Source organism: Corythoichthys intestinalis, chromosome 21 (assembly GCF_030265065.1).
Source record: "Corythoichthys intestinalis isolate RoL2023-P3 chromosome 21, ASM3026506v1, whole genome shotgun sequence".
NCBI classification, from domain to species: domain Eukaryota; kingdom Metazoa; phylum Chordata; class Actinopteri; order Syngnathiformes; family Syngnathidae; genus Corythoichthys; species Corythoichthys intestinalis.
The window spans coordinates 6098285-6125248 of NC_080415.1; the positions used below are offsets into that span (position 1 = coordinate 6098285).

The following is a 26964-nucleotide window of genomic DNA, read 5'->3' on the forward strand; positions in this document are numbered from 1 at the left end:
TGTGTCCATTTACCAAAAGTGTAGGAAGTTTGACTCCAGCTTCATTTGAAACAAATTATAAGACAACTTAATAATAGACTGGGGTATTGCTTTGATAGGTTTTCGATACTGCTTTTTACCAATCCAATTATATTTGGAAAATAAGCTTTCAAAAGATGCAATATCCCCAGAATCATCCGAGAGGTGCATCACGGACCAAATTCCCCCCTCTAGCCAATTTTGATAAATCAATGATTTATTTTTTAATAGAATATATCGATAGTTCCATAAAGGGGTACAGTGGGGACTGAAATTGTGTTTATAGATCATTCTCCAATACTGCAGAACCTGTTGGTGACATGCAGACAGTTTTATGGGAATTTTTAAAGGTCAAAATCACATCTCAAAAGGAATTCAATACCTCCTAACTGGTTAAAAACACAGTTTGGAATGTGAAACCATAATTTGTTCTGGTTTTTCAAAAAGGATCGCAACCAATTCATTTTAATAGTGCCATTAATACAATCAACATCAATAGCTCTAAGGCCTCCTTTCTCATAATCTTTAATCTAAGTACCTTTTCTAATATAATGTGCTTTTCTATTAAATGTAATGGAAATTAGCTTGATTTATTGATTTGATCACTTTTCTTGAAAGTGGTAGAGAGCAGGATGGGTATATGAATCTAGAAAGGCATTCCATCTTCGTGAGACATATTCTATCTATGATAGAGATATCCATGATAGAGATATTTCCAAATATTAAGGTTATTTACAATGTCAGCATCCTTAGAAATATGTATGCCTAAGTATTTAACTGTTGAATTTACTGGCATGTTATGAATTGTTTTCAGATGAGAATCATGAATTGACAACAAATCAGGAAATTGAGTTTGTGGGTATTAATTACTAAACTGTACTCTCAGTTGAGTAATCTGGACCTACAGATTAGGCTGTGGGTACAGTTTAGTAATCTGTGTTTGCAGATTACTTAACTGTGGGTACAGATGACAAAACTATGAGTAGAGTTTGTCATCTGTAGGTACAGATTACTAAATCGTGGGTACATATTACAAAACTGGGTACAGTTTAGTAAACTGTGGGTTAGGCATGTGCCGGTATGAAATTTTGACGGTATGATAACCTTAAACAAAAATACCGCGGTTTCACGATATCACGGTATTGCATTTACAGCTCTAAAATGTGTTATTTTGAGAAGTATGGGTTAAAAAAAATGAACAGGAGTTTACTATTTTTCACATCATATTTGCAAATTGGAACATCAACATGAATATAATGTTTAAATAAATAAATAACAAAACAACAAAAAAATGAATAAATAACTGAAATATTTTAAATATAATTGAAATCAAAAGAATGTATAAACCAAACCCACTCCAAAACATTAGAACAAAAATAATTATTTTCCATAAAAAGGTAAAAACACTTCTAAATTAAAAAATGAAATATATGTATATATGTATAGTATATATGTATGTATATGTTTATATGTACAGTACAGTTTACTAGTATATGTACATACCTGTTTGTTTTGCAGGCACTTAAGTGACTTTAAAGCTCCATCTCAACATTTTTTCGAGACTTGCTCATTTTTTACATATTTCTCTCAGTCCAAGTTATGATGCAGGAATGTGAGTATGCTCACCTTTTCTGGGTTAATATACCACTACTACTTTTAATATTAATTAGTTGAATATTAACGGAGACGGAGAGCGTGTGTATGACTCGTATCATTATTTACAAATTATACACCCTCACCCCCACCTGTCAACACAGAAAGTCACCAAAATAGAAAAAAATACCACAGGTGGTATTATGAAAATGTTGTTTTGAACAGATGTTTACAATGGCGGAAGACTTTACAAAAGTATGCATATCGTAAGGAAACAGGTTAGCCGTATTGGCATGCTAACGAGCCACGTTAATAGCCTTGATAACAGGCTTACGTTATAGTATTTGTTTTACCATCGCTAGACCACGAAACATGCTGGTGGGAAACATTCACGAAAGAGTTTACTTAAATTTTGTGGAAAGTGACGAATAAGGTCACGTAAATGTGAAATCATGTTGGAAGTGTTGCCTGCTCGTCGGATGTCCTTTCTGTCCTTTCCCCCTCTAAGCCGCGGCCGTCTGTTTCTTTTCGGGAGTGGTGATACTAATACCTAATACTAATACCTTACTAGTGACTGTCTTTTTTGAGGAGGGAAAAAACTCAGTTCTGTCACCGACAGACACAGGACAGAGCAACAACAGGAGGAGGAGGTGTGAGTGCTGCCGCTCCAAGCCATTTCTCGCTGCATTTTTCGGACATAAAAAATAGCTAATACCATACTACGGTATGATGGAAAATTTGAGTGGTTTTGAAACCGTGACGTTTTCATACTACGGTAAACCTTGAAACCGATAACAGGCACATGCCTACTGTGGGTACATATTACTAAACTGTTGGTACAGTTTAGGAAACTATGGTCACAGATTACCTAATTGTGGGTACAGATTACAAAACTGTGGGTAGGCTACAGTTTAGTGATATACAGTACGGTTTACTGAATTGTACCCACATATTGCATATTACTGAACTGCACCCACAGATTATTACACTGTTGGTACAGATGACTCTGTGAGTACAAATTGGCTATGACAAATGCTTTTTTTTCTACCCTGGCAAACGGGGGCTTCATACATGTGAACCACTTTCTTAAAGATTAGCCTCCCCCCTGGTGGCTGAAAATGTCATTGCATGTAATTGACTTTCCCATATACGAATTTAAAATTAAGACCGATCGTGTAGTCTCACTCTCCCTCCCTCCCCTTCCATGCTCTTTGTTGTTCAGGCAATGCACTAAAGTTGCTTATTAGAGTTAACGATGCTTGATAGACGTCTTATGTTTGATCTTGCCACAGATCACTGGAAGCTTCAGTATCAAAGCGCCGCATGTGTCAATCATCGCTTAACTTGTTAAACAGTTGCTTTGGCAACTCATTGTGTGTAAGTGAGGAGATGGAGCGGAGTTGAGTTGACTCACTCAGTGAAGCATTTAATAAAGACAGTTTTATACTTTTTGTTTAAAAATAATTCGGTGGGACAGTAACATGTTTAAAACTTATTATTTATTACTTACTTATTATTATTACATTTGAAGTGCTTAAAAAACATTTATTCTAATATACATATAAATTTTATTACTATATCATATAATATATAATTTTATTACTATATTTATAAATTACTATAGATTTATAAATTACTTATTATTCCCCTTATATCTCTTTTAGTATTTTAAAAGTCCCTTAAACGTTCTATACTTTAATTTTCTCACTTGTAATATGTTTAAATGTTTTAATTGATTGTACGGCAACCTTGAGTTCCAGGCGCCTTCAAACATAATGTATTATTATTATTACAAGGTTTTTATTATTACTATTATTATTATTATTATACTTTGGGGGGAAAATGAAGGGGAAAAAAACATGGCTTACACTTATCCCTTTCCAATTCTAAATCTGAATAAATACATTAAACACACACAAAAACAAAAACTAATTCTTGGGGCGGTGAGGGGTCGCTACTTCGCGATTTTTCCACTAATCGTGGCGGGTCCTGATCCCCAATAACCGCGAAAAACGAGGGATCACTGTATATTAAGAGACTTGAGATACATTTTAACCTTAAATCAAGAATCATTTAAAATTTGAGGGTTAATTTAGAAATTTTGTTTCGTAGATATGACATTTGCCCAACAAAATACTTTTAATCTTTGGATTTGAATACAATATTAAATGTTTTCCCATCTAATACGATGTTTTGTTTGTTTTTGCACTTCTTAAATTCGCACGCACAGGGCAACCGGAAAACAATAATGGGTCACATTCTTACAGAAATAACATTTTTTGTCAACATCCTTACTAAAAAGTGCCAAGTATACATTAGTTGGCTATGTATTAAGCGAAATTTCAAAAGTAATTCCCTTATTTTATTTGTTTATTCGGAAAACATTTCTACTTCCGGTATCTTACTATGACGTGTTACGTAGAGTCGTCGGCGGAGGCGACTCTACCACAATTCGTTTCTACTCTCGTAATTTTGTTCATATTTCTGGATTGGTTCGAATGACAGTCCACGAGGGACACGCACACCCTTCATGTAGTGAAAATCATCGACGAATTGGCTGCATGGAGGTCGTTGACAGTCCACTTAATCTCGTAAGTTTCTGTCGTGATGTTGCAATATTAGGCTAACGTTACTGTAGAATGCAAAGGGAAGCTACATTAGCTTCTCCCCTTAGTGTTTTATTGTGTTGCTGTCTGGGAACGTTGACATGCTATTGAAATCTTAAATCTTAACATTACACTCGACATAATGTGAATTTTAGAGATTTATAGTGAAGTTGTGCTGACATAGAAAGTTTTAGTTGTTGTCTATGCGTTTGCCATGTATAAAACGCATTGTTAACCCCGTTGTGAATGACAGGCACCGTATTAAAACCTTGTGATTCGACATTGAATTACTTTGCTTAAAAATACTGTAATAAAAATTTGCAAGCGTTGTCTTTTTCACGTGACTTGATACTGCTAGGTTTTCAAGGTTTATGAGGGTCATTAAAAGCATTAAAAGCCATTAATGTCATAAATGGATTTTCTCAAACTTCAGACTTTAAACAGCATTAAAAAGCACTAAACCAAATATTCGAAGCATTACAAATTTTGTAAACTTGACATTTAAAGAAATCTTTTTTTTCCCAAATTTATTAGTTGTCCGATTTTATCAGGTAGCCGATTATATCGGCACATGAAATCATTTTAATATGATATTGGATAATATTGACATGTTTTTATTATCGGTTTTGGACCAATATGCATGTTGCCTTCAAAGTGAATGTATATAGAAGCCTTCTGCCTTTGTTTAAGGGCAGGCCACATCCTAGCACAGCAGTTATACTTAATTGATCTTTAAATGTGGCAAAACTAAGACGCTTGGGATTTGTTATGTGAGCATACCATTTGCATTCATGGTGCAAAAATTAAATGAACGATAAATGATTGAAAAAATAATGAATTATAAACTCATTCATTGAACTGAATCAGTGTGACTTTGTTGCTTTTTTGAGGCAGAAGCACTGTGTGAGTCATGTGTGATATGGTACTTGAACAAAAAAAAAAAAAAACTGATGTTTGCACTATTTTAATTTCAACAATAAATATAGTGGTGCAATATAGGCATGTTTTCCATAACTTCAGTTGAAGTTGTTCCCTTATTTTACACAGAACATTTATTGAAAAAACCTTGAAGTTGTTATGTTTATCATTATTAAAGTATACAGTGGGATATGACAATACAATCAGCCATAATACAGTAGTATGAAAAAGTATCTGAACCTTTTGGTATCCCTCAAATTTCTGCATAAAACCACCATCAAATGTAGTTTGATCTTCGTCAAAATCACACAGATGAAAAAACAGTGTCTGCTGTAACTAAACCACCCAAATATTTATACGTTTTCATATTCTAATGAGGATAGTATGCAAACAATGACAGAAGGGGGAAAAATAAGTAACTAAACCATCACATTTAATAATTTCTGGCCCCCCCTTTGGCAGCAATAACTTCAACCAGACGCTTCCTGTGTACACTATTAAAAAAACTTTTTGTTGGTAGTAATTATAATCCATATAGATTGTGTAAATTATACTAAAGTAATTTAGATAAGCAAGTTAACTGAAATAAATTGATTAAAATTAACTCTCTTTACCTCATTTTAATCAGTAAGGGTAAGCGAATTCAGTGCCATGTCTCCCACTTCAAACAGATTGGAAATGTATGAGTGATAAACTCATAGCTTGTTTTCTGTGTATTAGTTGTTTTGTGAAATATCCTAAAATGATTTCCAGACCCATGTATCACCATATCGTGAGATCATCTTTATCGTAAGCCTTGTACCTTAAATCATATGGTATTGTGAGACATGACACCATGTTTGTTTGTTTTTTTTTTTTCTTTAACTGTGTTGCAGCTTTTGTTTCTTCATATTTTGACTTCATTGAGCCAAACGAATTCTTAACTGTGTGTGTGTTCAGGCCCATCAGCAGTGCAGGAAGGCAGATCGTTTCCTTGCTGCTGGGAAGTATGAAGAGGCGATTTCATGTCATGGCAAAGCAGCAGGTAAGTTGCCTGGATCGTCCGTATGTCCCTCAATGATACTTACAGGATGTCTTATTTATAGGGGTGTGACAATATATCAAAAGGGTAATAAATATCATTATACTTTATATTTGTATCTTTGTATGTATACTTTGATACTTTGTATCCCAAAAAGGTTATTGACCGACCTTAAAAAGCTAGCAAATCGTTTAAACACATTCAATAAAAAGAACTGTTAATATACGTTTAGATACCCTCTAGATACTCAATTAGGAATGCATAAACAAGCATTGGCTGCGATCAAAGAAAAAAATCAACTTATAAAAAGAAATACTTTGATCTCTCACTACTTTGCGCCCTCAGTCCATGGCATTTTTTTTTTTTACAATTAAAAAATAAAGAAATAAATCACAGTATTTTATAGAGATGTCCTGAGCAGATCACGTACAGCCTCTCACCCTCCTGCTGCTTTTCTTACTCACCAGAGCAGCTGCAGTTTGTTTGTTAAAGTTAACGATGAGTGACAGGCGTACAACCTTTGATCTTGCCAGAAAAGCTCGGTAGCGCTGCGCTTCAAAGGAGCAGCCTCGTTTAGCTTGTTGAACGTGTGTCAACTAGACATGTGCCGATTACAGGTTTCAAGAAATACTATGGTATGAAATTGTCAAGGTTTCAAAACCGCCCAAAAATTTCCGTCGGTAGTAGCTATTTTTTATGTCCCAAAAATGCAGGGAGAAAGCCCTCACTTGCAGCTGTAAGGCTCAACCCCCCCCCACTGGTTGTTCATCAATGTCAGTGAGTCAGCTGTGCTACACGATGACTGAAGAAGGTGAAACTCCTGAACTTTTTCCCCCATCAAAGAAAATGAAGTCGCTGTTATGGGAATACTTCGGCTACAGAAAAGTTACATACGCGGCTTAGAGGAGGAAGGCCAACCGACATGTAAAACATGTTTGCGGAGGGTGCCTGCCGAGGAGGCAATACCTCCATTATGAGTTCGAATTTATACAAAATTGAAGGTTAGCAAACACTGTCATGAACGTTTCCCACAAGCTACGGGAGTTAACTCCAGCGTGTTTAGTGTGTGTAGCGGTGGTAAAACTGTGTTGTTTTTTCTTGCAACTGTCTGTGTTGAGAAAGAGAATGCGTGTATAATGTTAACACGATACAAATCATACGTTTTTTATGGAAAATAATTCTATTATTTTTGTTCTGATAGTAATCATCTTCCAAAATTACAACTGGGTGACGGTGATTTAGGTGTTCATTCACAGCCCACGTCTGGTATGCAAGCTTGGCATTGAAGAGACAGAAAACTTCAGTGTACCCTCCTTTGTTTCGTTGAAATAAGTCAATGTTTTGGCCACTCTGATGCGCTTTTTTTGGCTTTGCGCCACTCTCCCCGCTTGCTTACCGAGCGTGCGATATTCTCAACTTTCCACGCATATATTCTTTTAACCCTTAAACCCATTAACCGTCGTCGACGGGATGTTGTGCTAGGCAACGCATTTATGTCATCGATGACGTCGACTAGTCGGGATAGCTCTAATTTCATGTCAATTGATCATCAATGAAGAATTTACATTCAGAACATGGTCTCTTTTACAGATCTTCTGACGGAAGCAATGAAGACAACGGACTGTCAACAGGTGAGCTCTTCCAGTGTTGTTCCAGCAGTTTTTTTTATGATTTATATTTTTTTTAACTGAGTGTTAAACCTTACGGTTAGTGGCAGAGCTGGGAATCTTTGGGCACCTAACGATTCGATTACGATTACGATTCAGAGGCTCCGATTCGATTATAAAACGATTATTGATGCACCCCCCTCCTTTTTTTTTTCTGTCTTTTTTTTTTTTTAATGTTTTGTACATTAGTTCCAAAATTGTTCAAAAATACTCTCAGGCTAAACCACACTACTATTTCACTATCAAGTTAACATATAGCAGTAAACAAATATACAATAATAACATTAAATAAAAAACTCCAGTCCCCATTCTGTATCAGCAGCTTTAAACTACATTCAATTAATCTAATGTTGTGAATCAACCATTAAATTTGTTAAAATTGCTCCCGTTATTCCATAATTTCCCTTTTGTCTACTTTCGACATGTGAAAGTTTTAAAACTATTGTAAAGATAGTTTCAATTCAATATTTTACCGATTTAGGAGTATTTTAGATAAAAAGTTAATTAGGTTTGCTTGGAAGGTTCGCTACAACAGCCTTGCAGGGAAGTGTACTGCTTTAAGATGGCGGCCGTTTATAACTCCCGCATCTAGCTTTTTGTAGATGTGCTGCTAACACTACCAAATCTATATGCATCTAGTCCTATATAAATGATATCCACCGTAACATACGGATGTACTTTTCTAGCAGCTTTTCGGCAGCAGTCAGGTATGTTGTTGTGTTTTTTTTTATCTCGTTGCATGAGTTGAGCTAGAGCCGTGAGTTGAGCATTGGCATTACCCGAGGGGCCGGGTAATGGGAAGCATGATGTTTAGCTACTCTCGCTCCGTTCCGTCCCGAAGACCGCGCAGCGCGCTGAGTGTTGTGTACTTCCGCTTTACTTCGCATATTTTAATAATCGGAATTTGGATGTTTGTGAATCGTTCTCGAATCTTCCACGGCCGAATCGCGAATAATCTAAGAATCGGAAATTTTGCACACCTCTAGTTAGTGGTTTAGCGAACCTACTTCCGTTGAACATTTCAAAATAAATGCACATCATGTTCAGCATGTAAAGAAATATTTCTGGAATTAATTTCACATATTTCACATTATACGCTAAGGATAGCTTTAAAATGACACCCATTATGAAAGATCTGATCGGCAATTAATACTTTGGCTTCAATTTGCTAAAAGCCACATTTTGCATTTTTAATATAGTGTTTTATTTAAGAACTAGAAACAGCAATTTTGGGAGAAATTATTTCTGGTCTTTGCCATGTGGAGATACAGATCTTAGCCCCAGCTGAGGTTGGTTTGGGGACAATTCGGGGACAATATCAGGTGACTTCCTGTCTATTTGGGGACATTTATGGGGCCTGGGATAATGATATCAGGTCATTTGGGAACATTTGGGAGGCGTGGCCTATTCATATCAGGTAATTTGGGAGCATTTGGGGGCGTGGCCTAGTCATATCAGGTCATGTGGGAACATTTAGTTTTAGTACGGCTTTACACTGTTATACCTTTGGACTGCAGGACAGCTTGAACTTCTTTGGATATTAGTCGAGGTTCTTTATTCACCATCCGCACAATCTTTCGTTGAAATCTCTCGTCAATTTTTCTTTTCCGTCCACATCTCGGGAGGTTAGCCACAGTGGCATGGGCTTTACACTTATTGTTGACACTGCGCACGATAGACACAGAAACATTCAGGTTTTTGGAGATGGACTTGTAGCCTTGAGATTGCCCATGCTTCCTCACAATTTTGCTTCTCAAGTCCTCAGACAGTTCTTTGGTCTTCTTTCTTTTGTCCATTCTCAATGTGGTACACACAAGGACACAATTGGCTGAATGTGTGATTTAGTTATTGCCACCACCTGTTATGTGCCACAGGTAAGTAACAGGTGCTGTTAATTACATAAATTAGAGAAGCATAACATGATTTTTCAAGGGTTGCCAATGCATTTGTCCGGCCCATTGTTGGAGTTTTGTGTAAAATGATAATGATTTAATTTTTTTCCCATTCTCTTTTGTGTGTTTTCATTGCAAGCAAAATAAATGAAGATATTACTACCAAAGCATTTGTAATTGCACTCATTTTCTGGGAGAAATTGAGCATTATCTCGTAGAATTGCAGGGGTGCCAATACTTTTGGCCAGCACTGTCGTTTGAAGAAACACTTGGGAAATTTATTTTGTATTCACATTTAATGCTCTTTCGAAAGTACAATCTTAGTACAATCTGTTGTGTTTTCAGGCCCGCGTGTCTATGGAGTTGCAGAGGGACAGGCATATCAAACAGCAGCATCTTATTCAAGAGCGCTGGAAGCGAGAAGCCCGTCGGGAGGCCACCAAAGCCCGGCCTGGTTTAGAACCGGCGTCGAATTGCCCCGCGCTCCTCGTGCCGTCCCAGCCGTCGGGTCAGACGCAGCCCGAAGCCCCCGCAAAATCCTCAACCGTAGCGCGCGGAGGAGGTACGGAGAGAGAATACGACACTCTACTCTACCAACTTCAAACTCGACAAGTGGGAAGCCTCCAAGCTTTGAGACCTTGCCCCGGTTCGAAAACCAGCAAAGATGATAAAACTCGCCTGGAAGAACAACAGACCACCATCGAAGACCTGAGGCGTCTCGTCGACCACCTGATGGACGAGAACCAGCGTCTGGCCTCGGAGAACGAAAGGCTACAATCGGAAAACGCGCGACTGCGCGCCGAGGCCACGGACGCGGCGGAGCGCTCCGAGCTCTGGGTGCTCCCTCAGCCCGGGGGAGCCGTGGCGACGGGGGGCAAACAGGAGAGGAAAAGCACGGGGAAAGGGAAGGAGATAGCCATCCCTCAGCTGCCCCCGCTGGAGATGCCCGCTCAGGAAGATCTGTGCTTGGATGACCTTCCTCCTTTGGAGCTGCCGGAGGACATTCAAAATGAACTTCAGGAGCTGCTGGATAAAGACAAACTGTGATGAACACTTTTTAGCTGCCTTTATTACACGCGTCGACTTTACGGTGCAAACTGATGTCTTTCTTTTTGGTTTGGATGCCAAAATTCCAGGCTTTGGACACAGAAAAATTCAATTAATGATTCTGTGTGATCAGACTAATGAAGTTCAACTTGTTTATATCATTCATTTTGTGGAATCATTTATGCGGAAACGGATCAGCACCCTTAAGTTTAATATTAAGGTGGACGTGCTTGCTGTTTATGGGGGACCAAATGGGACAGAACAAAAATATATAAATCTTTAAATTAGGGCTGCAGCTATCGAATATTTTAGTAATCGAGTAATCGACTGAAAATTCTATCGATTAATCGAGTAATCGGATAAAACAAATATATTTTTAGGTGAAGAGCAATTATAAATATACATGAGAAAACAAGCCATTTCATCTAATCTTGAACCATTTTCAGTCAATCAATGTCTTTATTTGTATGTATATTGTTGAAAACAGCCAACAATTGCAATTAGATGTAACTAGAATTAAAAAAAAAGACTAATTCACTGCTTTCACTCAAAAAACTTTTGATCTTATTAAAAAAAAATATATATACATATATTTCTTACCTAAAAATGCCGTTACGCTTGATAAGACACATCACTTAAAAGTTAGGATTTTTTTCCCACGTGTTTCAATTGAATTTCTATTTGTATCAAGCCATTTTTAAGTTCTAGTTAAGTTTTAAGTTAACTAAACTGTAAGTCCTGATAGGATTTTGAGTTTTTGCAGTGTTCAAAGTAATTGTATGATACCTGCTGTATTGGAGCACATTAGGGCAGGGGTTCCCAACCTATTCCACTAAGGCACACTGTGGGTGCAGGATTTCATTCTTACCAAACAAGATGACAACACTTTTTCCCCAATCTGGTGTTTTACAAGTGCAATCAGTTGATTGCAGTCAGGTGTGGCTTGTTTTAGCAGAAGCCTCATTGGTTCAACTGTCTCTGCTGGATCGGCTGGAACAAAAACCAGGACCCACAGTGTGCCTTGAGGACTGGGTTGAAAACCCCTGCATTAGGGAACAGTGCTACTTGGTGTTTTATCCAGCAATGACTACTGAGCTAAAATTGACAGTTAGCATTATTAAGTTTTTATTTTACACCCTCATCACTCTACAGCGCTATGTTTTCACAGAATAAATAAAGCCTGTATGTAAGACACGTTAGCCACGCATCGACAGTGGTCATAATTAATAGAAACATAGCCCTCCGCAGGGCTAACGTTACATGAGCTACTGACAGTAACGTTAATCTTATTTATTCGCGCTTAGCGCTCTTTATTAGCGCTTAGCGCTGTACTGGTTTAAGATGGCGGCTGTTTAATAACGCCGCTGACTCTGTCATTTCGCATCTAGTTCAACATACATGTGATCTCTGAGACGCATCAGACGCTACCTGCTACCAACGTTGCATCGTGTGGGCTAGTATTTAGCAACGTCGGCGTCGTTTGTAGCGGCTGTCGGCTGCAGTAAGTTCTTTTTTTTTTTTTTTGGTCGTTTTTTGTCTGCATTAAAATTAGTCCGAGCAAAATGTGATGCTTAGAGCTGTCAAAATAAACGATTACTCGAGGTGAATAAAATTACTCAGATCAGTTTTTAAACTGCAGTTACTCGAGTTGCTCGAGTATTCGTTTCAGCTCTACTTTAAATATATCATGACTTAATTAAAATGAGAATTAATAAAAATGTCATCAAATGTGACATCAATGCATTAAAATACCAGCTAATTTAATGTAAAAACATTTATTTCACTACTTAATGTTGCAGCACTTCATGATTTTTTTTCATCTGTCAAACTCACCCATCAAAGTCAGTGGGCAGGACTAACAACAAATTGATTACCCAGCACATATCTAAAAAGAGCGAGGAAACATTCTGACACACTAGGTGCCGCTTTCTTTACACGGGTCAAACAACTGAGGACGGGTGACGGCAAGTTTTGCTCATAAATAGAGATCGACTGATATAACGGGCTGATAAACAGTGTATCGCAAAAGTGTGTACACCCCTCGCATTTCTGCAGATATTTATATCTTTTCATGGGACAACATTGACAAAATGACACAATGAAAAGTAGTCTGTGTGCAGCTTGTATCATAAATTTATTTTCCCCTCAACTCAAAATATAGCCATTAATATCTAAACCGCTGGCTAGATATTAATGGCTATATTTTGAGTTATACGTCTTTTAAGATCCTCAGATAGTTCTTTGCTATGTGGTGCCATGTTGGAACTTTCAATAACCAGTATGAGAGAGTGTGAGCGCTGCACTACAAATTTGAATACACCTGCTCCCCATGCACACCTGGACCTAGTAACATTAACGAGTCACATGACACTTTGGAGGGAAAATGACAAGCAGTACTCAATTTGGATATTTAGGGATGTAGTTTCTAAGGGGTGTACTCACTTTGGTTGCCAGGGGTTTAGATATTAATGGCTATATTTTGAGTTATTTTGAGGGGAAAATAAATTAACTCTATTATATAAGCTGCACACAGACTACTTTGATTGTGTCAAAGTGTCATTTTGTCAGTGTTGTCCCATGAAAAGTTATACTTAAATAGCTGCAGAAATGCGAGGGGTGTACTCACTTTTGTGATACACTGTAGACTTGTGGGCTCTAATAAGCCACAATTGTTCTTTTTTACTAAAATAAGTTGCTAAAAACACATAAAATAATGCCAGTGATTCAAAAATCTAATAGTTGGTACATGTTTTGACCTACGGAGGGCGCCATGTTTTATGCGCACAATAGATGATCGGGGTGATGACGTAATGTATCACTGTCACAAGACAAGCACCACCGGTGTTCTTCAATTCCTTCTACGCGGCGAGACGTCCAACACATGTGCACATCGGTTAAAAGCAGTGAGTACCCACTATGTGTTTTTGTTGAGTCTTTTATTACCTTTTCATTGTCTCAAAATACTTTTTGCATGTGTTTCCCTCTCATACTTTTAAGCGTTGTTTTCTTGTGGAAGCTTTCAAGCAGATTGTTGATCTGTTGACCACATTATTCACATAGCATATTTTAACCACCCTTATTTGATATTACCATGTTTACAGTGGTATGAAAAAGTATCTGAGCCTTTTGAAATTTCTCACATTTCTGCATAAAATTACCATAAAATGTGATCTGATCAAAATCACACAGATGAAAACACAGTGTCTGCTTTAACTAAAACCACCCAAACATTTATAGGGCTTCATATTACAAACAATGACAGAAGTAGGAAAAATAAGTAAGTGAACCCTCTGCCTAAGGAGACTTAACGCGGAAGTTCAGGATTTTTGACATAAGGCTTAAATTGCGTACGACACGAGAAAAAAAGTCTTAAATAGCATTATTATGTGAATTATAATATTTTGAGACGATTCGACTATATACAACAATTTAGCAAAGCGCAGATGACGAGAAATTTGTCTTTTAATCTACCGGTTAGCCACGCCTACCATTATAGGGCTCTAGCGTCCCCAACAGGTGGACGACGTCGGCGGAGTCACGATTTCATCTGATTTAGTATGCAGCCCACTGAGGGGGAATTATTCACAACGAAAAAAGCGCGACGAAGAGAGCCGCAAAATGTCATTGTTTCAGTCTCTCTACTCCAATATTTTTACAGGATATTATTTTCATCCAAGTATTTTCCCCAATAGCTAAATAAATGGCTTGAGAGGGACCAGCCATCCCGTTGAGGGGGAATTATTCAGAACGAGGAAATCGTGACGAAGAGAGCCGCAAAATGTCATTGTTTCCGTCTCTCTACTCCAATATTTTTACCAGATATAATTTTTTATCCAAGTATTTTTCCCCAATAGCTAAATAAATGGCATGGTCATGACAAATAACAGTCTTGTGCTAAATGGAATATGAAATAATAAAAATGCATTTATTCAAGACAACATGGCAAAATTACTCCATAATGGTCAAAACTGTCGACTTCACCTTTACTGTCGCACCTCCCGATCGATATTTTATGCCACCTAAATCGGGCTTATGTCATTTCCCTTCCCCAGCTTCGGAGAATGTAAACAAAACAAGAAGCGTGACAGCTAGCCGACATGCTAACCCAAACCGAGTGATGTTTCAAAGTCTTCGAAGTGGAAAATCACACATAACTAGCCCGGAACATTTCACATGACGACTGGGTTGTCGATTGTCTTCACCGATCGGCAAACCGCCCGGCGAAAAGCAATTTACAGCCCGTTCCCCTGCTACTATGGACAGGAGAGCTCGCCGGGAAGCAGCTGGACAATGACCGCTGAACATTTACATGCCAATCCATGATCAAACGTAAGTAGTCCTTTATTTAAAGAAAGTTTGTAGTGTTTACTTTGTAATCGCCGTATTCGCGGCTATTTTTAACTCAAAAAAGTTAAAATTTCTGATCGGTCGGAAAATTTGACAGAACACCGGGCACTTGAAGAGAGGAATAAGCCGAGTATACTAGTAGTACTCTCCCGGCGGGGGGGATGTGCGACAAGCCGCCGGTCGTCGGCCGAGGGGACAAGGAGCATGTCACAAAATGCAAGCCACCTACAAATTAAAATGAGCCCAGTATTTGACATAATACGAAACATGTTGCTTACTCACTTCCTCGTAAGTCCCATGGTCCCACAGTAGTAGGGCTTGTTTTGGCCAATATCCACTGGTGAATGGGAACCTTTTGAAACCCCAAAAGGCGCACATGCCTCTCCCTCCTACAGCAAGATTTTTCTGCAGCCGTTTGGCTGGCGCGTTGCGAAAAATAAACTTATTAATCCGCAAAATCAGCTGAATCCTTAGTCCTTCTCATACAACAGTATGGCTGTATAGTGAAGAGGACTCCTTCCTCCGTACACGTCACAGCGCCCTCTTTCTCAACTTGAGACTGTTGCCGGAAGTCACTCATTTTCATGGCGCGGGATTAAAAAACACTAAATAAATATAGCGATCGCGTCCACACACATCCAAGCGGTCCATTTCATTCAGGAGCACAAAATACCGCGTTTATTATGAAATAAACATGCTTTTTCGTGTCACAGCCACTTTGATCTTCGAGTTAGCAGGGGTTTATTTAGTTGGTGGATTTCACCAAATTCCGTTTCGTTTGCAAGTTATTTGTTAGTTTCAAGGCTCCGGAGTGGCTAAGACATCGCGAGTCAATGGCACTATTATAGCATGCCATTAAAAAAATATATATATATATAGATATAATATACAGATCTACGAACATATCCAACATAGTCAAATAAATTCAAACACAGATCATTGTTTCAAAACACCCATGCAGCCAAAACAATGTCCGACCAAACTGCCAAAATTCATTTCATTCTGCAGGTAAAATTTTTTTTGATGCGTAATATGACCCCAAAAAGAGGAGTGCTTCGGTCACTCGTTCTCACGCCGCATTCGAGGAAGCAGAGAAGTCGGACTTCTACCGCTCGGAGGGTACCAGTTGCGACCTTAAAGCATTCCAAGCGAATGTGAACAGCAAATATGGCTGATCGACACATGCTGTTTTTTATTTTGGCCTTCAAAAGACATTTTGACCTCCAGCAAACCTGACTTCTCATAAGCGATCAAATAGTGGAAGCGTACTAATGATATTTTTCCAGATCTGAGGTTGGAAACTCTGACTTCCCACCTTCCTCGAATGCAGTATCAGTCTGCTGAGTTAACCAACAGCCGGTGTAGGTTCACTATCCTCTTCCCCTCACTATCCACTCGCTCTCGCTATATAAGCTATATAATTGGCCGAGGAAATGCTGTCCCGTGAAATGCCTGTTTAAAAATGTTCCCGTTGTTACTTCTTGCGTTCGCTTAAAACATGGTGAAATGTGCATTTAGAGGCTGTGGAAACATACATAAGAAACGGGCAAAGGAAAGTTTCCTCAAATTCCCTATGAAAAACGAGGAAAAATATAAACTGGTCACTTGCTGCTGGCTACGACATAAAAAATCAGCGGTGAAAAAAAAAACGATGTGATATCACTCAGCCCTGCTCCTCTGCAGAGCTTCTGGATTACAAATGTTGCTGTTCATACTGCAATGATTGACATGCAATGGTAAGTTTTAATAATTCTCTCCTGAAAACCAAGCCAACACTATTGATTGCATGGATCATTGGGGATTTTCATGTGTGCATATGTTGTTGTTTTTTGGCATGCTATAGCGTAATGATGCCATTGACTCGCTCCAGCGTAGCCACTCCGGAGCCCTGAAACTAACAAATAACTGAAAATGAAACAGAATTTGTTGAAATCAACTCCACCAACTAAGTGAACCCCTGCTAACTCAAAGATTAAGCTTAGTGTCAAAAATCCTGAACTTCCGCTTTAAAGAGCAACTGAAACCAATTTTCCCCAAACATTTTAAGTCAGGTATGTGCCCAATCACTGATAAGTGGTTTAAAGCTGCCGTGCCCACTATAAAACACACACCTGGTAAGAAATGTCTTGATGAGAAGCACTGTCTGATGTGTTTCATGCCTCGGTCAAAAGAGCTGCCTGACGACCTGCGATCAAGGATTGTTGATTTGTAAAAGCTGGGAAAGCATACAAAAGCATCTCTAAAAGTCTGGATATTCATCAATCTACAGTCAGAGAAGTTCTCTATAAATGGAGAGCGTTTGGCACTGTTGCTTCTCTCCCAAAGATGACGCTAAGAGTTCAGCACAGAATAATCAGAGAGGTAAAAAAAGAACCCTAGAGTGTCTGCTAAAGACTTACAGAAATCACTGGCACAGTCCAATATCTCTGTGCACACATCAACTATATGAAAACTATGGCCAAGAATGGTTTTCATTGGAGGACTCCACAAAGGAAGCCACTGCTGTCTAAAAAAAACATTGTTACTTGTTTAATGTTCGCAAAAAGGCACTTGGACACTCCACATCAGTTTTGGCAAAATATTTTGTGGACTGATAAAATCAAAGTTGGTTTGGGAGTAACACAAAACGTCATGTGTGGAGGAAAAATGGAACAGCTCACCAACATCAACACCTCCTCCCCACCGTGACGCATGGTGGAGGGAGCATCATGATTTGGGGCTGTTTTACTACCTCAGGGACTGGACAGCTTGCAATCATTAATGGAAGAATGAATTCAAAAGTTTATCAGAATGTTTTGCAGGAAAACCCGAGGCCGTCTGTCAGACAGTTCAAGCTAAAAAGAGGATGGATGCTGCAACCAGACAATGATCCAAAACACAGAAGTGAATCAACTTCAGAATGGTTTTAGGAGAACAAAATACATGTCCTGGAGTGGCCATGTCGAAGTCTAGACTTGAACCCCATTGAGATGCAGTGGCATGACCTAAAGACAGCGATTCATGCCAGACATCCCAGGAATCTGACTGAACTACAGGAATTTTGTAGAGAAGAATGGGCCAAGATTAGTCCTGATCGATGTGCCAGACTGATCTGCGGCTACAGGAAGCATCTGGTTGAAATTATTGCTGCCAAAGAGGGGGGGGGGGGCACAAAATATTCAATGTCATGATTCACTTACTTATTTTTCCCCGTTTTGTCATTGTTTGCATACTATCCTCATAAAAATATGAAAACCTACAAATGTTTGGGTGGTTTTAGTTAAAGCACAATTTTTTTCATCTGTGTGATTTTGACAAAGATCACATCACATTTGATGGAGATTTTATGCAGACATGAGAAATTCCAAAAGGTTCAGATAGTTTTTCATGCCACTGTAAACAGCCCATTAGAATGGCGTTAAACCAACCTTTGATGGGTGAGTTGACGGGTAAAATAAATGAATGAAGTGCTGCAACATGTGTCCATGAAATAATTCCTTCGATAGATTTTTTTATTTTTTTTTTTACATCAAATTCACTCTTATTTTAATGAAAATTCATGACACATTTAATGACATTTATTTCATCGCCATACTATTCAATTAATGGTGCATTTAAGTATTAATTTAAAGATGTATTTATGTAATTCATTCTGTCCCATTTGGTCCTCCATAGTGATATGATATGTCCACATATGAAAACTCAAGGATCTGTCCTTATTTTTAAAGCTAAAAGGGCTGACAGCATAAAGATCCATTTGCCCGCGAACAACATCACAATACGTATTATTTTGCTCAGGGAAATGAAACTGGCATTCATTTTCAGTCATTTCAAGCAGTTTTTGAGCAATCTGTAAATAACGAATCGCCTTTTGAAATCACGAAAATTGACACGCTTTGTGTCGTCCAAGAAAACAAGTTGACAAGCAGCATTGCGACTGAGCGATCAAAAGCGACAATTATCGATACGTGTCAGGAAACTCTAGTTCCAGGATATTCTACAAAACAACTAATAAACAGAAAAACAAGCTTCTACTGTGAATTAAAATTAAAACTGTTTATAAGTGGGAGGGATGCCAGCGAACATTCGCTGCCACCCTCCCAGTTCCGACGGATTGGACATCTACGGCTGCCAATTTTGGGACATTTTACGTTGGTTTCACCATTGATTTTCGGTCACCTGCTTTTCCATTTTGAATTGGAAGTGAGCTGTAAATGCCAACAAAAGACTGGCTGTGGATGCTCTGGTTTCAGTGCCATTGAGGACACTAGACGTCCAATCCAATCAAAATGAATTGAATGTCGTGTGCCGTTGTAGGTACACAATCTGTTTCGTTGTTTTACTCATTAAACCAAATATATCAACAAAAATGCATATTCTACCTGAGGAAAAAGTTAGGATACCCACCACCTTATAGCGAGTGTTACTCCCTTTGGTTGAAATAACTTGAGAGACTCTTTTTGTACCCATCTACCAGTCTTTGGCATCGGTCTGAAGAAAGTTTGCCCTACTCCTCAACGCAGAATATTTTTAGCTGTGAGATATTTAAGGGGTTTCTTGCATGGACAGCCCACAGCATCTCAATGGGATTAAAGTGCGTACAATAAAAGAAAAAAGTCTTAAATAGACTTTTGTGTGAATTAGATTGATATTTTGAGACGATTTGACTATGTACAACAGTTTGGCAAAGCATAGATGACGAAAGATTAGTCTTTTAATCTGCCGGTTAGCCACGCCTACCACTATAGGGCTCTAGCGTCCCCAACAGGTGGATGACGTCAGCCGAGTCACGATTTCATCTGATTTAGTATGCAGCCCATTGAGGGGGAATTACTCACAACGAGGAAAATGTGAAGAAATGAGCCGCAAAATGCCATTGTTTTTGCATTTTAAAAGGATATTCTTTTTATCCAAGTATTTTTCCCCAATAGCTAAATAAATGGTATGTCCATGACAAATAACAGTCTTGTGCTAAATGGAATATGAAATAATAAAAATGAATTTATTCAGTACAACATGACAAAATTACTCCATAATGGTCAAAACTGTCAACTTCACCTTTACTCTCGCACCTCCTGAACGATATTTTATGCCACCCGAGTGAGTCGGGCTTTTGTCATTTCCCTGCCCCGGCTTCAGAGAATCTAAACAAACCAAGAGGCGTGACAGCTAGCCAAGATGCTTACCTGAACAGAGTGATGTTTCAAAGTTTTCGAAGCGGAAATCACACATAACTAGCACGGATCATTTCACATGATGGCCGGGCGGGTTGCCGATCGGCGAATACAATCGACAACCCGCCCGGCGGCGAGCATTCCTACATGCCCATCCATGATCAAACGTAAGTAAATAGTTCTTTATTTAAAGAAAGTTTATAGTGTTTACTTTGTAGTCACTGTATTCGCGGCTATTTTTAACACAAAGTTGCAATTTCTGATCGGGTGGAAAATTTGACAGAACACTGGGCACATTAAATGGGAAATAAACTGAGTATAGTGCTCTCCTCACAGCGCCCTCTTTCTCAACTCGAGACTGGAGCCGGAAGTCACTCATTTTCATGGCGCAGGATTCAAAAATTGAATATACAAAACGATCGCTTTCACACATATCCAAGCCGTCCATTTCATTTAGGAGCATAAAACACGGCGTGAAATTTGAAATAAACATGTTTTTTGGTGTCATACGCACTTTATGATCTGGGCTTCGACTCGGCCATTCCTGGACTCTCCATTTCTTTTCAGCCAGTCCTTGGTGGATTTAGTGGTATGTTTTGGGTCATTGTCATGTTGGAGGGTCCAATTTCGCCTCAGCTTTATTTTTATCACAGATGATCTCACATGTTCCTCCAACAACCTCTGATCCCCGATAGAATTTAAGGTGGATTCTATGATGGTGAGCTGGCCAGGTCCTGCTGCAGCAAAGCATCCCCAAACCTTGACACGTCCACCTCCATGCTTCACAGTTGGTATGAGGTTCTTTTCCTGGAATGCTGTATTGGGTTTATGCCAAACAATCATCTGTTCTCGTGTCTAAATATTTCAATTTTAGATTCATCTGTCCAAAGAACATTATTCCAGAAGTCCTGGTCTTTTTCTAGAGTCACTTTGGCAAACTTCAGTCTGGCCTTCATGTTCGTCTTGGAGTGCTAAGGTTTCCTCTTTGCACACCTTCCATGAAGGTTAAACTTGGGAAGTCTCATTCTAATTGTAGAGGCATGCACTTTCACATCAACAGTAACAAGAGCCTTCTTTTAGCATCTTGCGGTCTGCTCTCGGGGTGAACTTGCTTGAACGGCCAGACCTGGGCATGTTGGCAGTTGTTTTGAATGTCCTTCACTTATAGACTATTTTCTGGACAGTGGAATGGCTGATTTTATATTCTTTTGAGATCTTTTGAAATCCCTTACCAGACTCATAAGCGTCTACAATCTTCTTTCTGAAGGCCTCAGACAGCTCCTTCGATCTCACCATTGTGTGTTTTCTCTCACTTCAACAGTCAAGGGTACGCCAAACTAAATGTGAGGTTTAAATAAGCCAAGCCTTCTTCAAAACACTGGGTAAGGATGTTCTAATCATGTGCACCTGATGTGATACCCCTGTGTGAGATTTTAGCCATTTTTAGTGGGATTGAACGTGGGGGTGTGCTAATTTGTTCCTTAATAGTAATTGCATTCATTTAAAATTACATTTTACGCAAAGTTATAAAAAATATTTTTTTCAGTTTTGTTTAGTTCTATTACTTGAATCTCTCAAGATTGTTGAGGTTGATATTAAATATCCATATGATCAAACGATCATATGGATATTGATTTTTTTTACATGGCTTTACATTTATCCATTTGATTGGCTGATGACTTCACTCCAAGCCACGCAGACAAACACGCACACTCACACAGCCCCGACAGATTAAAGTCGACAACATGCCGCCTCCTCCACCACCATCGAAGAGGAGGGATATTACACGTTTTTTTTCCGGCCAGCAGCAGCCACTGTAAATAAGGTGAAAAGACGTCAATGTTGTGGAAGTGGGGGAAACACCACAAATCTTGCTACTGAAAGTGTGACCTTCATCAGACTTATCATTCCATAAAACTGAGTAAACTTGCTAACCTGCAAAACTACTGCGGTCACGCCAGCCTCTACAAGGAACAATGAAGTCAAGATAGCCATCCCTCATTTAGAACATTGTTTGCATTATGTGCATTACGGTAATGTAACGCGTTAGCTTCAAAGGACAAGCCCCTTTAAAAAAAAAAAAAAAAAAAAAAAAAAAAAAAACGGGGAGGTATCCAAGAATTGGTCCACTTCAGGACATGACATGAAAAAAAAAATATTGAAATGAAATCACACATCAGAATTTCACAAGAGTAGTTTGATTCGAGACTTGGGGAAGTCTATTATGCCTAGGATCATAGACTTCATTGCCTATTGACTCGACACTTCGTCATTCTTTGCGTCACGCCTTATCAGAGGGGGCCGAGCTTCATCTAGTATAATCAGGCGAAGACGGCACACGCTCATGTCTAAGCTGGATTCAAGTTTGGATTTTTGAAGAACTACGAAAGCTGTACCGCATACAAACAGGAAGGACAGTCTCAGGAGTGATTTGTTCGAGGATTCAAGGTAAATATTATATTTTTCGTATCATGCATGGATTTTGAAATGTTGTGAAAAAAATCAATGTGAGAATGGGAACTGCTATGGCATTGGCGTCATTCTACGATATACAGTACAGTATATATGTAAAATAGATGCATACAGTACCTGCCCGTTTTTTTGCTCTTTTAACAAAGAATCGAGACAGTTTTACATCCATATCTACAAAGAATTCAGTGATTGAAGCATTTATTGTAAGGAATTTTGTTTTTCTTTTTTTACACATGGAGGCAGCTAATTTTCACAACTGACTAGCCTCATAGTTGGCAATATTAACGCGGAATAAATGCTACCTGTACGTTTTTTTGGCCTTTAGCCAAGAATCGAGACTGTTTTACGTCCATATCTATAAAGAATTCAGGGATTGAAGCATTTATTCACAAGAATTTTTACCAAACAATCTCTGTTTACGTCAGGCGGCCGCTAGCCTCATTCGCTGACAGAGTAGCATTGTCTCAAGAGAATGCATGGCCCTCACTGGATGAGGCCTTGGGGAAACTTAAGGTACGATTCAGGAATTGATTGAATTTTGAATTGAATTTTACATCTATATGTAAAATAAACTCTAACTGCACGATTTCTTTGCTCTTAACCTAAATCGAGACTGTTTTACCTCCATATCTATAAAGAATTCAGCGATTTAAGCATTTATTCACAACAATTTTTGCCAGAAAATCTCTGTTTGCGTCAGGCGGCCTCTAGTCTCATTCGCTAAAAGAGTAGCATTGTACTTCAACATATATATGTGAAATAAACGCTAACTACACAGTTACTTTGCTTTTAACCAAGAATCGAGCCTGTTTTACGTCCAAATCTATGAATAATTTGGCGATTTAAGCATTTCTTCACAACAATTTTTGCCAGAAAAGCTCTGTTTACGCTAGGCGGCCACTTGCCTCATTCGCTAACAGTATATAGTGTAATGATTATAAAGGACTATTTTACTCTATAATAAGTTGTGATTGTATATGGCAGAAAACACTAATTCTGCTCTGAGACTCCCAATTTGGCCATATTTCAAAATTGTCCGATATGCATGTGTGATACATCATTGGAAAGCTTAAAATCTCCATTTTCTGAGGGAAGAACAATTTTGAACAGGAGGGTATTTTTTGGAAAAAAAAAAAAAAAAATTAAACAATGAAGCCCAATCTGGGTTTTATGCGTGAAACATGGTAATATAACAAGGGTCGCGATGCAGAAATCACAGACGTCAAGGAGGTGTCGAGATGCTCTTTTATATACAGTATTTACCTTTTCAAACGTTTTTAAAAATGTTTTCTTTGTTTGGATCGATTATTTATCATCTAACATATCAGAGAAAATGGAGAAAATACAATTAAGTGATAGTTATGAGGTCGATATCTGTGACTTTTTTACAGACGCCATTTTTTTCATTGTGATGTAATTTGTTTAAAAGTTTAAAATATGCGAGTGAATAATTTTTTTAAGTTTGTTTTTTTAAACGAAATATTAGACATCAATTAATGATTTTACGCTAAAAATGACATTTTGAATAATACGTATAATTAATTACCTTCGTTTATGGCTGGGTTGAAACAAAAGTGCTTGCGCGACGTCTGTAAACGGGGGTTTCCAGGGTAAAACAGAAAAATTAAAAATAGTTCGGGGGCTTAGTGCGCCATGAATCTGCTATGGCAGCATATAGCATATTTTTCTATAAAACAAAACAGTTTTTTTGGCTTAAAATACAGCAGTTTCTTATAAAGAGGGGTGCAAGAGCAGAAACTGCTTTTTCAGTCTTGTCTGTGTTTTCCGCCATATAGAAGTTATCAGTAATCTATTTAAATATTATTTATAATTGATTCTGCATGTTTTCCTCAAGTATGAAGTTTCTGATGTTAAATTGAGTGGTTTATTAGCTGTTGAAAACTTGCAGTAAATAAAAAAAATTAGGTTGCTATTTTGGGCAAAAATTTATATGTTAAATATTGCTATTGATCCTGAAAATATAGGTGATTAACTCTGCATTTGGTGATTTTTGTGCATCTAGTGTAAAATCTGAGACTTTTATAGCCAATTTAAGTTGTGTTATACTTATATACAGTACTGTGCAAAGGTTTTAGGCAGGACACCTGCCTAAAACTTTTGCACAGTACTGTATATTTTTATTATATTATGTATATACAGGATATACTGTATGTATATATTTTCCCCAAGTGGAACCTTCCATGATCCTAATAAATTTAATAGTTAAAAATATATACAGTACTGTGCAAAAGTTTTAGGCAGGTGTTGTCCTGCCTAAAACTTTTGCACAGTACTGTATATATTTAAAAAAAAAAATTAATCGGGATTTTATAAGGGAACAACTTTGAATTTTTTGATGCCGCTGCTCATGGAGACTCATATATGGATAAGGTAGGTGCCTGTTTTGGTTTTAGGTCGGTAGCAGCTTTGGATTTGAAAATATTTTAATTTGAAGTTTTTGAAAATAGGCCCCCTACGAATCAGCGCCGTTTCCCGTGTCATGTCAATAGGTTATGAAGTCTATGCTCGGATGTAGATCGGTCCTTAGATATCTCAGATTTTTTTCATTATTTTTTTCCCTAGTCACTGTAATATTACAATACTTTAGTTTGAGTTTAGTTATGCTCCAGTGTCCCCCAAAAGTGGACTCATCCTTGGATAGCTCCCCGTTTTTTTTGTTTGGTTTTTTTTTGATAAAAGGGACTTGCACTTCAAAATGTTTCTTTGGTAGTTTTTGAAAACCAAGGTTTGAATCGAACGTTGCATTACAGTACCTGAGCTAATACACAAGAAAGTTATACAACCCCTAGCAAAAAGTATGGAATCACCAGTCTCGGACGAGCACCCACTCAGACATTTTATCATTGAGAACAAAATTAGATAAAAAGCTTGAAAAAGTAATTAATTAGTTCAAAAGTGCAACTCTTTAGCACTCAGAAACACTAAAAGAAATAATAAAAAACATTGTCAGTAAATGTTACTTTTATAGAGCAAGTGCAGGGAAATAAATAGAGGATCACTCCAATCGCAAACAAAGAAATAACAATCAAAACACATCTGTAATATTTAGTAGCACCACCTCTGGCTTTTATCACAGCTTGCAGTCTCGGAGGCATGGACTTGATGAGTATTCTTCATCAATTTGGTGCCAACTCTATTTGATTGCAGTTGCTAGATCATCCTTGCAGATCTGAGCCTTGCTGTGGACGTTTTTTTTCAATTTCCACCACAGGTTTTCAATAGGGTTGGGATCTGGGCTATTTGCAGGCCATGACATTGACTGGATGATTCTTTCTCCAAGGAATGCTTTAACAGTTTTAGCTCTGTGGCATGATGCATTGCCATCTAGGAAAATGACATATTTTCAATTGGAGGGATAACAAAGCTGTCTAATGCCGATTCTTGACTCTTCCATACTTTTTGCTAGGGGTTGTAATAAGTCATTACAGATTTATTTTGCATTGATCATTTAGCCTATCAATTCATTAGGTTCATATTCATGAGAAATGTAGCCCTGATAAGTTTGGTCGTACATGCAGGTTTTGCCGTTATATCGTCCCTACCAGTTGAGACCAAACCTTGTTGAGGGTTGGGGGGGGGCTTGAAATCATGTTGATGAACCCGAAACGCAGTGTCAGCAATAAAATCAACTTACAATATACAGTGAAGTGCAGAAGTGGTTGTGATTTTGCAAGTTCACCCACCTAAAAAATAGGTAGAGGTATGAAATTTCAATCATTGATGCATTTGAATTTACAGAGACCTAATCTAAAAAAAAAAATCCGGAAGTCACATTGTATGATTTTGTCAATTTCTTTGTAATCTACTTGGGTTTTGTACCCCCTGAGAATCACCAATATTTATGACACTCAAAGAGTTGTCAGTCTACCAAAGAAAAAATCCACCCCATGAGTAACCACCCATCCACCCCCGGTTTGAGCTCAATATTGTCACCTGTGCACCCCACAGACAGGCACAGAAAAAAAATGTTGAGCTCCACAAAACTGGAAAAGGCTATGGGACAATTGGAAAAGCAGCTGGGTCACAATGAATCAACAGTTGCAGCAATTATTAGAAAATGGAAAAGGCTAAACATGACTGATTATCTACCTCATAAAATCTCTAAATCTAAAATCTCTCCTCGTGGGGCATCACTCATGATGATAAAAGTAAGGGGTCAGCCTAGAACTACACAGCAGAAGCTGGATGCACAGTTTCAAGGCTACTAGA

The 26964-nt window shown here is 38.2% G+C and overlaps 1 protein-coding gene across 1 annotated transcript; it reads left to right on the forward strand.

Annotated features, from left to right (window-relative positions):
- The first annotated feature begins 4014 nt into the window (after positions 1-4014).
- nrbf2b (nuclear receptor binding factor 2b) lies at positions 4015-12825 on the forward strand. The gene is made up of 4 exons (XM_057825225.1): positions 4015-4202; positions 6075-6159; positions 7747-7787; positions 10061-12825. Exons 1-4 carry the CDS (start codon positions 4110-4112, stop codon positions 10760-10762), a joined length of 921 nt encoding a protein of 306 aa, XP_057681208.1. The 5' UTR covers positions 4015-4109; the 3' UTR covers positions 10763-12825.
- Positions 12826-26964: the final 14139 nt, after the last annotated feature.

Excerpts from the sequence above, each read along its gene's own strand:
- nrbf2b (XM_057825225.1), top strand. The coding sequence starts at position 4,110 with ATGACAGTCCACGAGGGACACGCACACCCTTCATGTAGTGAAAATCAT. Across the intron at positions 4,203-6,074 it reads TTGACAGTCCACTTAATCTC|GCCCATCAGCAGTGCAGGAA; the intron begins GTAAGTTTCTGT and ends GTGTGTGTTCAG. Across the intron at positions 6,160-7,746 it reads ATGTCATGGCAAAGCAGCAG|ATCTTCTGACGGAAGCAATG; the intron begins GTAAGTTGCCTG and ends TCTCTTTTACAG.